General features: G+C 39.5%; 1 protein-coding gene across 1 annotated transcript; it reads left to right on the forward strand.

Moving 5' to 3' along the window:
- Window positions 1-231: 231 nt before the first annotated feature.
- UBE2G1 (ubiquitin-conjugating enzyme E2G 1) lies at window positions 232-11,622 on the forward strand (the record flags this gene model as incomplete). Its single annotated transcript, XM_009700185.1, has 4 exons — window positions 232-334; window positions 3,443-3,540; window positions 4,635-4,813; window positions 10,896-11,622. Coding segments are annotated over 4 exons (392 nt in total), but the record flags the coding sequence as incomplete, so codon positions are not given.
- Between the last annotated feature and the right edge of the window lie 3,926 nt (window positions 11,623-15,548).

Consider the following 15,548-nt stretch of genomic DNA (forward strand, 5'->3'; position numbering starts at 1 on the left):
TGCTCATGATGTACTTAGTTTTAGAGTCGGACTATGGGTCTTGGCTCTGGCAGCATTCTGTTCTGTGGGGTAGGGAGTTGAGGATACTCACCTGGGCCATAACTCCAACAGGAGGTGCCAAATAATTGAAAGTCATGGGGGTTTTTTGGTCACGTATAGAGGCATGAGCAAAAAGAGCAAATGCGTATCATAGACACCTAAAGTCACTCTTAAATTCTTTTTCCTACACAGAGCTCAACAAAAATCCAGTGGAAGGCTTTTCAGCGGGCTTAATAGATGACAATGATCTTTATCGATGGGAAGTCCTTATTATTGGTCCTCCAGATACACTATAGTAAGTACTGATACTTATACAGAAACTTTAGTGAACTCGAATTTACTAGTTCTAGTTTGGTCTAATTGAGTAAAAGTTAACCTAAATCTTCATACTGACTAAGTTAGGTAATGCTGTTCTGTTGCTACTAAAATACCTGTAAATAGCCGAATTTGCTATATAGAAGTTCTAAAGTGCTTTGCTCCCCTGGCAAAATGCAACAATGGTCGCTTTGTACTTGAGTAGAAATAAGAAAGAGTACGCTATCCTTACAGGCAGCTTCTCTTTTCTTACGCATTTAAGTAAGGCAGGTATAATCCACTATTTGCTGTAATTGCTGTAAGGCTCTACAATTTTAAACCATTACAGCTTCATGCTGGTGATTGTAGGAAAAATATCCAAGAGGGATGTAGTTGGGGAAACTGCAGCAGACCACAGAATTAACCTGAAGTCCTGTCAGTTTGAGATGGACTCAGGACACTTCCCAGTGTGTCCTGAAGTACCTCAGTGTCGATTAAATTTAAATTATTGGCAAACGTTGCACAGTGGGCTTCAAAAAGCTTGTATCTTTATCCTAAGGACTGGGTTCTTTAATTGACATTTGAACACAAAGCTGCAGTTCATAGAGTAACTTCTTTTCATGGAGTTTAAGTTCACTGTGTTTTTGCACTGCTGTGTATCTGAAGCACTGTGGCATGTGCAGGGTGGTTGGGGGTGGGTTGGTCTGTTTGCCACTGGCATGTGCAGTGTGGTTGGGGGTTTGTTGTGTGTTGTTTGTTGGTTTTTTTGTTGTTGTTTGTTTGTTTGTTTTAAAAGGAGGGGTTCTGGCTAATTGAGAGAATGATTTCTCTTTCTCATAGAGAAATGATCATCTACTCTAGCTCCTGGGAAAAGGTTCTGTGCCCAGAATAGGTCAGTTTAAAGTGTAGCTCTTGAAGATGAGCTCTGTTCTCCTCCATTAAGTTATTCTAGTGGTAAATTACTGATACAAAAAGCCTAGTGACATTTACTTGAGGTCAGTTTTAGTTCCAACATGAAGTTGTTGTATACCTCTGTCTGCAGACTTCTGAATAAGTACTTAAGCAAAGTAATGTAATTGCTTTGCTTCTCCTCAAGCTCACTACATTGTGATTCTCAAGTCTTGCATGAGATAAATTCTCCAACTAGTGGCTCCATTATATTCTCATGGTCCTCTTATAAATACTGTCAGTGAAGAAGTACTGCTTCTAATTGAACCTCTTCTTACACGTTAAAAATTGCAATAGCTTTTTTCCCCCCACTTCAACAAGGTGCTGAGCTTGTTTTGAGGCTTTTTAGATAAGAAGCTCTCTTCTGTTCCAGTCCCTAGTTGCGGCTTTTCAGGGTAGTATTATACTGAATCCTTCCTCCCTGATCTGTTTTATGATGACAGTAGAACATAACAGTTTAACTTAACCAGGTGGGTCAAAATTTTTGAACTTTAGTCTCATTCCTAGTCCCAGTTTCCTTATCCTGAGTTTACCTAAAAAGAATTCAGACTCAGTGCATGACTCTACTGACAGAGACCCCTTTGTCAAGAATATTGCTAAAAATGGCCCTGATCTCCCTTAATTGACAGCTGTACTTCATTAACTGGTTTCTAATGTGTATCCAGTTAAATAGCTGTATTCATATGCAGTTGATGAGGGGCAACCAGGATACCATACAGCCTAGTAGCTTTAGGATTTGCTTCTTTAAAAAGGGAAAGAAGAACTTTTTCACTTTGGAAGAAAGGACGTCACTGGTTTGGGGCTATCAGCAAGTGTAATCTAATTCTCCTTTGCCTTGACTAGTATGGATGTTAAAACAGCCAGTGTTCCTGGAATTCTGACCCTTCCCAGGATGAAGGATTCTTTGGAACCTGCCTGCCTTTTCTAAAACTTGTGGAAAATGAATGCTGTGAGTTCAGATCCCCTCAGCTACTTTGTTTTAAGAGCCAAGTCACTTAGATTTAGTGCTTTTGGGGGTTGGTTTTTTTTTTGAGACACTTTCTAGAATTGCACATCTTTAGTTAGTGGTGAGAAAACTTGTTATTTTCTCAGTAGCATGTGGGCTTTGGATACTGGCTTCTACTCCTTTACAAATACAGGAACAAAAAATTGCACTGAACAGTTTTCTCTTTTCTACAGTAATTCTTTTGTCTGCATGGCTGCTGAGGAGTAGCTTGTCATACCGCACATCTCGTGTCACCTTCTTTGGAGGTTATGTTCCAGTTTTTGTAATCTCTGCCTTTGCAATTTCAAATTTTGGTACAAACTTCAATTACAAGAAATGACAGTGACAGGGCAAATGTTACAGTACTTATATTAGCAAAGTATTCTATCTATAAGGTTTTTCCATCTAAGATAGGCCTTCACATTTTTCAAAAGGGACTGTTCTTGGGTATTGAAACCTAGCCATTTAAAAAAAACCAGCAACAAACTGTTACCTTAGTTAAATATGGGCCTGTAACTCCATTTAAAAACTGGATCTATCTTGTTTATTACTGTTTTCCAGTTTAGTGGGTAGCTGTAATGCAGAACACATCACTGTTATGTTGGAGTCACTTTAGCTTAGTGTTGAAAAGGTAGTATTGGAAGTCGTGTTACAAAGGGATGCTGTCGACTCAACTATAAAGCTTTCTGTAACTTTTCACTGAGGCTCACTGCTGCAGACTGGTATCAAGAAATTAGGACTGAGGTGTCTAAAGGAGGAAAATAAAACAGGTATCTGCCGGGGTGTACTTGAGAAGGGGAGACATTGGCAATTTTTTTTTGCTGTTAATAAATGTACTGGGAAGAAGAATGTGAGTTCTAATTCCAGATGGTGAAGTCTGGCATTTTTTTTGGATTATTTTTAGGGGGGGAGGGTGTGGGGTGAGTGGTTGTGTGTAATCCCCCCATCATCCTAATTCTAAAAAAGATAGTGTTGGGGAACTGGCAATATCTTTTGAAAAGATCTTCTCCATCTAGAAACTCTTTGCATTGCATAGAGGAAATGTTGGTATTGTTAATTACCAACATGATGTTAAGCTGTGTGACAGGTAAACATAGAGCTTTTGATACATCAGTAAGTTCCAATCTTCAGCTTAAGCTTACAAGAAACTCTACTAAGATATTTTTGATTCCCCAGTGAAGGTGGTGTTTTCAAGGCTCATCTTACTTTCCCAAAAGACTATCCACTGAGGCCGCCAAAAATGAAATTCATCACAGAAATCTGGCATCCGAATGGTAAGAAATGTCAAAATTTCAATTTCTTTTTGCAATTAAGAGCTAAAAATGCAGTGAGGACAAATGGATACACTTCTGTTCATGTTAGAAATATGAAACTCTACATTTACTTTGCCATCTTCACTTCATAAAGAAGTAATAACCATGGCAGGCTTTTTTAATAGTGCTGCTCTGAGAGACTGCTCCAAAAGTATTTTCAGAAGCTACTAAAAGTAGCTTCTTGAATTCCTGGTAACTGTTCAGGTTTGATGGTTTTTGTTTTGTTCTGGTTTTTTTCTTCCCCTAAGTGTGAAATTCTGGTCTGAGGAGAAACTTGATGTCTATAGTTGTCTTTTGTTATACCTTCAAATATTTCATCTTAGTATTACTAACTTGGCAGTTCAGTATAGAAAGCCCAAGGTTGTCCTGCTCCGGTGGATCATGAAAGGAAATAACAGCATCTTTTAGTCCCTCCAAAGAAGACTCCTCCTAATGTTCCATTTACTTGTGGACTGCTGGACATAGATGGGAAGGTAAAATAAAATGGAAGAAGTTTTTACTGGGAAGGAAGAATGCTCTTCAGTTTCTAAAGTTGTTACTGAAGTTGTAGATGTTGAAAGCTGGGAGGAGACCAGACTAGCACAATGCTCCCATCTTAAAGGACAGAGGGAATATTTTGATGCTGTGTCAGTTCCAGCTCTGGAAATATCAGAGTCCTTGTCATGCAGTTTCTAATTCCAGCAGCTTAAATCATGTTCCAATATATTGCAGTAAGATCCAGCTGATGCTGTTGCTATGGAAAAAAAGTCACTCTCTAGTATGCTGAACTTAACAGAAAAAGCTCCAGTGGAAGCCCTTCTAAATAGTCTTGAAAGTTGCAGCATGATGTTAGAATTAAGTTCTTCCTCCCCATGTGCCTTCTCTGCCAGAAGTCCAGGCAAGCCCTATTTATTACAGATAGAGTTCTGTAATAGTTAATTACTTTCCTTTTTTTATAGTTTCTTCACTAACATGTTTTCAGACTAGCTGGAGTGAAGATTAACAGTTCCATAACTATCCTGAAGAAATGCCAGCATGTTGTTCATTACTGAAATATGCCTTATTCTATTTTGTAGTTGACAAGAATGGTGATGTCTGCATTTCAATTCTTCATGAGCCTGGAGAAGACAAATATGGCTATGAAAAACCTGAGGAACGCTGGCTTCCCATTCACACAGTGGAAACTATAATGATTAGTGTTATTTCTATGCTGGCAGATCCCAATGGTGATTCTCCTGCTAATGTTGATGCAGCGGTAAGATTTTTTTTTTTGGTCTGGTAATTATTTTCAGTGTAGAAACCTAAACTTGCAGTGGAGTTTTGCTTCTAGTTTGACAAACAGTGCAGTAACTTCTGGAAGAACCTTTTATATCACAGGCTAAGGCTACCTTCTTGTTGGGAAAAGCAGTCATGTTGTCAAACAGAATTACTAGTTAGCCCTGGGAAGTTTCTTACAGATTGCAGAGCAAAGATGCTGTCAAAATTCATAGGCAGTGGTTTAATTTCTCCTATACAGTAACGAATTTATTTATAGTAAATAACTTGTGCACAGAGATAATTGATGGATAAACTTCAGCTCCTTTAGTCTTAAAAAATTCAAGGAAGCGGGCTGTAAAATCCTGTGTGGCTATATACACGTAGTGGTTACAACTGTCATTAAGTTTAGCTGCAGAAGTTAATGTATTCTGGAATCTTTTTTGGTTCCTAGTATATTATTGGTATATGTACTAAAATTTTTGTTTTGCGAATGATATAACCTGTTAGGAGATTTATTGATTTGAATGGAAGGAGAAAATGTGATGAGGTCCCTCAGTATAATTATGTTGTGACATTTTATATCCAGTTTTCTACAGCAGTCTTCCTGGATCATGGGTTAAAGCAGTAGGTTTGACTGTGTAGGTCTGCTTTGAGAATGTACTTTGAAAGCTTCCATCTGGCCTTCAACTATGGAGGAAGTGTTGTCCCAGACTAGAATGACTGGCTAAGGAATGAGGAAGAATGGCCTGGTTTATAGTTGAAGATTAGGGTGAATCTGCAGTATGGATTCTGTCATGAGATGCATTTCATGCAGTGTAGTGTTTCTGGAGCCTGGCCTGTTCTGAGTGGGTGTATAAATACAGCTATCGGCTCTCTAGAAGAGCTGTGTTTATAGCAGAATAGCAATTAGACTAATAACTATTTGTGGTGGGGAGGGAAAAAGTTCTCATTGCTGGGGGGGGGGAGTAGGGGAACAGACTTCAAGCCCCATTCATCTGAGATATGCCAACATACTTTCCTTTGAATTATTGTTGAATTGCAGTTCAGCAGTGACTAATACATGCTATCCTCTCACAAAAGAGAAGTTTTTAGGTCTTTTGACTGGGGGAGCAAGGAAAAGGGAGGTGGTAATCAGAAGATGCGAAGTTTTCTAGAGGAATGCTAACTTGCTCTGTCAAGCTAGCTATGCCTTCCCAAAATGGGTGGGAGTTTAGTTTCCTGAAGCCTTTGATCTACTATGCTGTTAATATTTCCAAAGGTGGTTGAGCTCTGCTGAAAAATGATCATGGGAATAGTCTCATGTGGAACAAACTTAATGAGAAGAAAAACAAAGACAAAAAGTTGTAGTGAAGAATTCCCTCATATAACCTTCTTATAAGCGTTGGACCTCCCCTTCCTGTGTCAAGTTATTGGTGGAAACAAATATCCAGGACACAGGGACATTTTATGCTGGCAAACCTGAGAGTACTGGAAGGAGCGAGTTGTTAATGAAATGCTAAAAGTACAATTAGAATTCCTCAGTTTACAAACTCATATATGTTGAATGTAGCTGACCGAACACTGGAGAAAGCTTGTACTTTTAGCTATGTTTGTCACCTTTCTGGTGTCACAGGCTTTTTAATCTTTCTGTGTTGTGTCCCGCTTTCTGCCAGCTACTACAGGAGTGATTTTTTTTTTTTTTTTGTTTGGGTTTTTTTGGGGTTTGTGTGGGTTGGTTTTTTGGTGGTTTTTTGTTTGTTTGTTTCCCCTCGGAGAGAGATGTTAGATAGACTATGAAGTTGTTTACCTGAACCTTAGAGTAAAGGTTGAAAACGTCTTAAGAAAACACAGTATTTTCTAGCCCAGCTTGAAGGAACAAAAAACTTAAATCCAAATCTGACTGTAAGGGCAGTACTGAGACATTGCTTTGGATGCTAGGAACTGTTTTTCTGACTGTAGTATTAGATGTTTCAAGTAACTTTTAAACTTAATGTGCTGCTTGAGCAGCTTAGCCTCTCCTGCTGGATTGTAAATTGCATCCTCTTCATAATAACCAGAACATACTCATCAGGGTAATGAGGAATCAGCAGCTCATGTGCTTTATTCTGAGCTGCTATCAAGATGTCTTTCTACTTGGTTTACTAAGTACAAGTTTACTGCAGCAACAGTGTTTGGCAGTTACTAAAAGATACTTTGTCTGCTTCCATTAATTTCTGGTTTTAAGTGAGTGTAGAGCATAAGGTATTACAGACAGGTCAGAGCAGGGGATATAGCTGCTTCCTGGAAAACTGAACTATGCATGTTAGAGTATTGTCTCTTGGAGCAGGAGAAAAATGAGGGACAGGAGCCTGAATAGGTACTGAGAAGCAAATAGAACAGCTCATGACCTAAAATGAGAGTTTTGGAGAGATTTCTGTCAAATTGGGAACTTTGCTATTCAGTTCTTAACACTTCCTTCGTAGAACTACAAATATGAAATGTAGAAACAAAAACTAAGAATCTGAAGCTAGGAGGGCACAAATTCAATGCTTTTCTTGGCCTTAAGCTGTCTTGTGTAAGCTGTTTTGTGTCCCAATCCAAGGAACCAAATGCTTGCTGTATTAATTGCTGAAAAAGAACAAATTAATTAGTAGCTTTATTTGTGATTTCACTGGAAAGATAAGACATGCTGGGCTTTCCAACATGCTGACTGGCTAGGTGACCTTGGCGGTGGTGAATGTTAGGATATACCAGTTGTCCTAATTTTCTTTCACTCAAATGTGCTACAACTTTCACTCCAAGAAGGGGTAAAAAGGTGTTGCGTGCTAGGTTGCTTCAGGTTAAACGGTGTGGTGGTTTTTGTTTTGTTTTGTTTTGAAACCCCTTCCCTCACCCCTGCAGTAAGAATATATTGCTTATATCAAAAACTAAGAACTGTAGAACTTATTTCATGAAATAAGGGGTTCTTCATATTTTCCCACCACTTCTTGCCTGACTGTAAGGCAGTACTCAACATGTCGACCTTAGTCACATCATATGATGCTCCTATGCTTTCATCTGAGCTCACCATGAGGCTGGCACAAAATACTTAAAACTGGCTGCACTTTTTCCTGTGGGTTTTTGTGATACCATGGTGTGCACATCTCTAGGTTCAGACTTAACCTCTTGCTTATCTTCCTGTTCATCTTTATCTTTGTTCTTCATCTATGCAGTTCTGAAATCAGATACCTGTCACAGAGACCATCCCCATAGGTGTGCTGAGCATTCTGTTAAGGTCTTTCTCATGGAGCCAATATCTTGCAGCCGTATCTAACTAGAAGATGTTTTCTTTCTAAGGACGCTGCTGTGCCTCTTCTGAATACTGTGACTTCCGTATTTCTATCGTGGAGTGTCCTGACTAGATAGAGAGGGAGTTGAAACTGTCTTAAAAAAAACCAACAAATAAATCTCAGAATACCTACTGGCTCCGCAGTAGCTGCGTACCTTTTTCCATCATTGCAGTTAAAGACACTTTCTCTAATCCATAACAATAGCTTGTGGCCTACAGTTTGATTTTACTGCTACTTTGTAGACTGAAGGAAAGAGATTTCAACCTAAACATAGTGAAATATTGGTAGCCACCAGGTTAGTCTTGGGGAAAGGCTGCGTCCTCACTGTCTTGTGAGCAGCTTGCATAGAAACCCAGAGCAAGCTTTCAAAAGTCCTGAATGTCACAGGTTTTCAGCGACTAGCGCGATGATTGTAGGCAAATTTAGGTGTTGACTAGATGGCTAATGTTTGAAAACATAAACGCCAAGAGTCTTCCTAGAACTTGTACATTGTTATAGGACTGACATCTGAAAGCTGTCTATTCAATTACAGAAAGAATGGAGAGAAGACAGAAATGGAGAATTTAAAAGAAAAGTTGCCCGCTGTGTAAGAAAAAGCCAAGAAACTGCTTTTGAGTGACACTTATTCAGCAGCTAGTAGCTTCACTTTTTTCAGGGTAAGTATCCTTCTAAAGACAAGTCAACTTACCTGAGTTGAGGATTTCCTGCCTAAGTGTTGCTGAACTGATTTCCCTCCTCCCCCCTCAAAACAAAAAAAAAACCCCAAACCTTTCTTCTCAGCTGCATGGTCTCAGTGGAGTTCTTTGGCTGTATGTGATACTTTAAAGACTGAAAGAATTTCAAGTGCAGTAACAGCCCCTTCTGCCAAGATTGGGGAACTTCTCTAGTACTCTTGCATTTATGCTGTTCAGAAGTTGAAATTCTCTTTATCTATATTCATCCTGCTTTATTAATAGTGCTTAGGGGTTACTAGAGCTGTAATAGAAGGGAGAAATCATTCTTTCATGTTCGTTACTGTGAAGAACACTTGTTTGAATCTTAAAAGCATCTGGTCTTGCTATCTGAAGTTCATTTACATATATATGGAGTTTTATCTTACAGATGTTGGTGGCATGTTGCATGTAGGTTTTAAAGAAGACTTCAGTGACGTTGTTAGGAACCATTTGGAAAGGATTGCTTCAGCTATTTGTGAGAATTTTAATAGAAAGTCTACTAGTATATCAGAAAGGATCAAGTTGAGATATTACCCTTCAATAACATAAAGAAAGGTGGTATTCTGTTCAGCAGCCCAGAACATTTTGCTGACGAAGGCTTAGGAGTAGCTTCAGCTTGGAAACTGAACTGTAGCATATCTGAGAGCCTGGACAAGTTCTAACCTGATAGTAGCTGATGAGATATTTGCACTTCATGCCACCCTGTTAAAAACGAACTTCTGACTCAAGATACTTACTCTAATTTGAAAAATCCATTCCTAGTTTTAATGGAACTTTTTTTTTAACAACAAGCTCTTGTAGAAAGCTCTGTATTAAAACATGGGCCTTATACCTGGCCTTTGGTCACTTTAATCTTGGTATGCCAAGGAAAAAGTTCTTCAACTAGCTAATAATTTCCTACTTTTGATTTTTCAAAGCAAAACAGAGCTTCATGTTGAAGCTGCCTTTTCTTAATGGTTGGTTTGGCAAATAAACTATTCTGACCCATTTGGCTGGAGAGGCCCCAAACCATACGTACTAGTTAGCTTCAGTGTACAAAACTTGAGGAGGGGGAGAAATATGGCACTGTCTGTAGTTTAAAGGGGTTGTACTATCTGAACAACTAGAACAGCGTACTAAATACTCCTGCTAGTTAGTTTTTCTTCACCAAGGTTGTACAGGAGATACTTCCTTTCTTATACTTTTGTAAGAATAGTGGGGTTTGGGGGTGGAGGAAGGCTCCATCTGTAACAAACTAGTACTGCAGTATATCTTCTCTGCAGAAATGCTTGATTGAATGGAAATTTTTCCAGTATAGAGAAAGCATGGAAAATGCTTAATATTGATCAAAAGACTAAGCAAAGGAACTGAATGTTTTGTACGACTGCCTATAACTAGAGTGTAAGAATTGTTAATGCAGCTGACAGTTTTTTCTGTTTTAGAGAAAGGGAGTAACTGAGTAACACTCCAGAGTATCCTTAACTAACCTCAGCTCTGTTGCCATGTTAAACTTGGCCATAGTGAAACAATGCTCATGACAAATACTTAAGTAATTGGCTGTGTTGCTTTTTTGGAAGGCAAAAGCTTTTCTAAGTCCCGGTGACTCCTCCTAAGTAAGTGATGGGCAATGAATTGGATGAGAAGGGGCCATATAGCTGGTTTCAAACAAGCACAATCTGACTTGGTAGCTGTGGTGTTATTGCTTAATGAAGCACTGCTGTGCCATTTTGTACTGCACTTCGCTGTTGAAGCAGCATCCACCATTCACAGTAAGTGATGCACGGAAGTTTCAATGATAAATCTACAAGTCTTTAGCCCTATGTGTGAAAAATCCAACGTTTATACACTGTGCACTTCACAAGCAGTGTGAATAACAGGAGCCTGAAAGTCTGATAGTTGAGCTTGTGGATACACAGTATGCTGAACTAACTCAAGTTTTTCTCAGGTGATGATTTTGGATTTATGCATCTTCTGTTTAGAGGTATGTAAAGTTCTTGAACAAGTAATGATTGTCTTCCTTGAGCTTGAAACACTAATTAACATCTTAAAATAATAGAGGATGATGAGGGGTTTTATTTTAATGTCTGTGATTCCTTTCTAGGTCTCCAATTGAGAAACATGGCACTGTTTTTTTTCCTGCACTCTACCCACCTATTGCTGGACTTCTGTTGTTACAAGTTGGCAAACACTGGCTGGAACTGGGCTGCAATAAAACATGCCAGTTATCAATGCTGACAAGAGCCTAACAAGTGCCAACACAAGATGATTACGCATTTTGAAATCTAATGAACTGCTTTAACCTTCAGGAAGAATTGTAAAGATGTGTACATAGCACAACATGATCCGGATAATATATTTACTGTTCATGTACATCCACAAATACACATTGTACCAAATAATGCTGTCTGTAGTTAGGAATAGAATCGTGTAAATTCTAAAGATTTTAGCAGGTTTTTCTCTCCCTATTCATTGTTTCCTATCAGTTTAAAAAAAAAAAAAACCAACAAAAAAACAACAAAACAACAACTTGTGAAGCATGTCAAACTAAAACCAATTAGGATAAAGTTGGTTTGTTTCCCTCCCCCCACTTTAATTTTCCTTTGACCCACTGAGGCTTAATTAAAATCTCTTGCTTATTAAAGTTTAGTATCTCTCTTTTTGGTGTTAGGAAATGTGCTCCCTTTTATTTCCCCCATCAGAACTTAAAATTTTCCCAATTAAACCCTGAAAGGATTTGCTATCGATTACTTGTGTCTTCTTTTGTGATGACCTTTGTAGTCTCAAAGGTGCTTTTTTGTTTGTTTTTTTTTTTTTTTTTTTTTCCCCTTTTTTTTTTTTTTTTTTTTTTTTTTTTTTAGCATTACTCTCAGAATGGAATTGCACATACTTCTTGAATTGGGTATAGCAATAAAACTGGCCATGGAGTGCCCTGGAGCAGCCTGCTGGATTTTTAACTTCCAAGGGACTTGAGTGCTTTCATTTGGAAGTTCAGTTGACTAAGTTAGTCCAAGATAGGAATGAGCTGCTTTTTATGGGTGAACTTTTTTTTTTTGCCTTTTTCATTGCCTGTTTGTGGGGCTGGGTATGTGTGGGGGAGGCTTGTTTTTTCTCAAGGTTGAATTCAAGCATGCACATCTGTAGGCTTTCAAATGACTAACTTCTGGGTTTGGTATCAAAAATATTTCCCTCCTTTTCCCTTCTTTCTTCTGTGGCCCTTCATATTCTTTGCCTTCTACTTCAGAGTTTTCCTCACCTAATGTACAAAGAAAATTGCGATGTATATTTTCATGTAATTTGATTTTTGGAATTCTGTCACCTTCTGTAGTGAGTTCTTCCAAAATATAATTTTTTCCAATAATAATGTGTCAAACTGGCTGTCTTGAGTATCTAAATAGGAAGAGTAACTGCAGTTGGAGCACAACTTACCTGAACATCTTCAACGACATAACATCAGCAAACATTTGTTGAATTTGACATACTGTATTTAATCTCAAAATAATTAAAAAGCAAACAAAACACTTACCTTTCTTCCTATTGTAACCATCTTTGGCCCTCCTGTGAGCAAATAATAATCTTGGGAGTATCTGGTAACAAGAGTTTTCCAAGCCTACCTGAAATACCTTTCAACCAAAGAAACTTTATAGAGGAACTTGCAACTATTGGACTGTGCTCTGCTCTGTCACAGGTTTACCACAGCTTTTAACAGCACAGTAGCCCACTAATAAATCAAGCGTTCCAATGCAGTGTTAAAGAGTCATCTTGTAAGAAGCCTTCAGTGCTGATTTGCTGGCTGGCTGGACTTGGGTTCACGTTGCTGTGCCACATGCATATACTAAAAGGCCTATTACAGGTTTCTGGGGAGGAAGGAGATGACAGTTATTAGTGGCAAGACAGCCATATGGGTCAAAAAAAGCCATTAAGTAAGTATAAGATGACTTACAAGTAAAGGTATTACTTCCTCCTACAGGTCATTTGGATAAACATAGCTGTGTTTTATGTCCATATTTACATATTTGGTAACCAATTATTTTGAGACATCATTAGTTAAATTTGCTTTTAATTGGATAGCCTCCTCGTGTAGGCAGGCAGTACTTCAGAGCTGTTAGTGCCCAGATGCAATAGCTGATTTTAGTTCCTGTTTGAGTGCTTGTCTGAAATTGCTTGAGAGGTTTTTTGCCCACCAGCTGGCTACCCTTTTTCACTTGTCTAAGAGTTGGAACTGTGCAGAATCTCAGTGGCATGGTGCCGTTCTTTCCATAAACAAAACATTGGGAAGAAACTACTCTTACTAAACCTAGCAGTGGACTTCTTCCCCCATGGGCTGCCTTTCCTTTTCCCTTTCCACAGTGCATCTGAAGAGCTGGCAGCAATTCAAGATCATCGGTACTTGCTGCTTTCAGCAAGTTCAACGTTCTCTGTTTTGTCTTCTTAAGTAACACATACGGGTCACAACTGACTCATCTGTAAACTTCACAGAATAGTGTAAAGCTTTATTTTTCTCATTTGTTCTCCAGAAGAGCTGCTTGTTTTGGTCTTTAAGGGACAGGCCTGGAAATGTTAGTCTTGCATCAGAGGCATGGAAGAACTGTTAATTCCACAGCAGTGTTAGTTCCTGTCTTTAAGTAAATTACTCGCATATAAACCCACTTCTCTTTGGCTTACCCAGATGGTTTGTGATTCCCCATGACCCAGATACTCCAAAGGAGGGGGCGTTACGGTGGGATACTGTTAAGACGTACAAGCTGCAGGTATGGCTGATGCCCAGTGACTTAATGAAAGAGGCAGCTGAGGGTCTCCTGCCAAATGCTGGGGTTGTAGAAAGCCTCTGGAAGGCATGGCCGATGGCCTATTTCCCTTTTCTGTGATCACAGTTGGCTTTTTGTTTGTGTTTGCCCCACACATGAAAGGGATCTGGTTATGAGGGCTAATGATACGACCAGAAATTTCTGCTTAGCCTCAAGATAGGAACACCATTGAAGAGATGCAGTACGTACAAGCAGCGCTAGAATATATGTTGAACAATCAAGTAAACCAGCATTCTTACTCAGTTTCACTTGTACCAAGATCTTGTATCTAGTTTGGTTTGTGTAGGCTGTCAGCATACTGGATGATCAATTACAATTTTTCTAGTTGTCTGGAGGCTTGTAATTATGGCTGAGTTCTTGTGCTGTTTTTTCCCCCCAACACATGATGGCCTGCTTTCCCAATAACACTGCATCACTGAGGGAAAAGGAAAAGCAAAGCATGGAATTTTGATAAATATCAAAGTAGTATGGCCATCCTAATTACTTTTTTATATTTTTCCATGCTGCCCCTTATGCATCAGAGAAGATCTCTGTAAAAATCAGAAGGGCTGTTGAGCTGACATGCTAAAATTCTTTCCTGCTGTGATGCCTAGAAAACGCTTATTGAACCTAGATGATCAATAAATGGAGAACATTAATTCTGAAGTCATTGTAAGTGTATTTTGGTTTTTTGGTAGGCCGATGGGGGGTGGACTTCTTATTGCGTCTACCATCTGGTGCGCTGCTCTTGGTACAGTGCCATCACATTGCAAACAGAGGAGCGCCACAAGTCTTACAATTTCTTTGTATCTTCAGGAACATGTATGAGTGATTTCAAGCCAAACCAGAAGGTGCTTGGTTTTTAAAGAGAGGCTGTAATAAGACGGCTTCCTGCCCAGGCAAATTCTCAACAGAAGACAAGATTGCCGATTCCCCAGATGCAAAACATAGCAGTAGTTTGAAATCTGATCTCTCAGAAATTCAACTAACACTAAATCTGATCGGCCAGTAATAACTGTTTCCTTGCAGTTACTCAAGATGATCAATAGCACCCGTAAAGCAGTGGTGTAAGTTAGCTATGTAGTATACATTTGTCATTGAGCTGTAAAAAATGAGATGTGTTTCATCATATGTCTAGAAACTATAGCCTGTGGCTCTCCTAGGTCTAAGCCTAGTTCTGGTTTCGCTGTTTTATCGAACAGGCACAGAAAACTAAAGTATGAGGCAGAGCACAGAGCAACTTTTTGAACATCACTTAGTGGTGAAGTCAGGAGAAAATGATGTCTGTAAAACAATACTGTGCATAATGTATTCAAAAATTTATTTGAAATTTTCTCTTTAAAGCAAACAAAAAATGGCTGTTGGATCAGCATAGAATATTTTGGTATTGCTGTTGCATCTAGGCAGAAAAGATCATGAGCCATGAAGACAGTCGAGGGTTGGCTGTGTTCTACACACGGCTCGAGAAAATGATCTTGTTGCTGTTACTTGGTCATTACCTGTCTCGACTCAACCACACTCTTTACCCACCAGGCACAGACCCAGCGGCCAGGACTGTTGACTGAAACAAAAGCAGTATGTGCAGGAACTGAAGTAACGATGATGCGAGCTAATAGCTGTGCGCTAAAGAGACCCCTTCAGATTGAAAACCCGTGATGGCACTTCCGTTAGCCGTACTGGACCTGGGTGAGCGGGAGAAGGCACGTGTGCCTTTTGGGGTGTGCTAAGGCCAGTGCGCGACGGAGGCTTTCAAGGCAAGCCAGACTGCAGGTGAAGCGAAGGCCGCCGTCACGCCCTGTCCCCGGGTGCGTTTTCCTTCAGCATTTCCCAGCCCTCCAGCTCCGACCGTCAGCGTTTTGCTGCAAACGCGGCCATCGCGCCGTTCAACAGCAAACACGAGGCACCGGCAGGGATCAGCCGGGCAGGGAGCCTTATCTAAGGGAGGGGCAGAGAAACCCCCAGGGAGGTTA

Source organism: Cariama cristata, unplaced genomic scaffold (assembly GCF_000690535.1).
Source record: "Cariama cristata isolate BGI_N322 unplaced genomic scaffold, ASM69053v1 scaffold37595, whole genome shotgun sequence".
Lineage (NCBI taxonomy): Eukaryota > Metazoa > Chordata > Aves > Cariamiformes > Cariamidae > Cariama > Cariama cristata.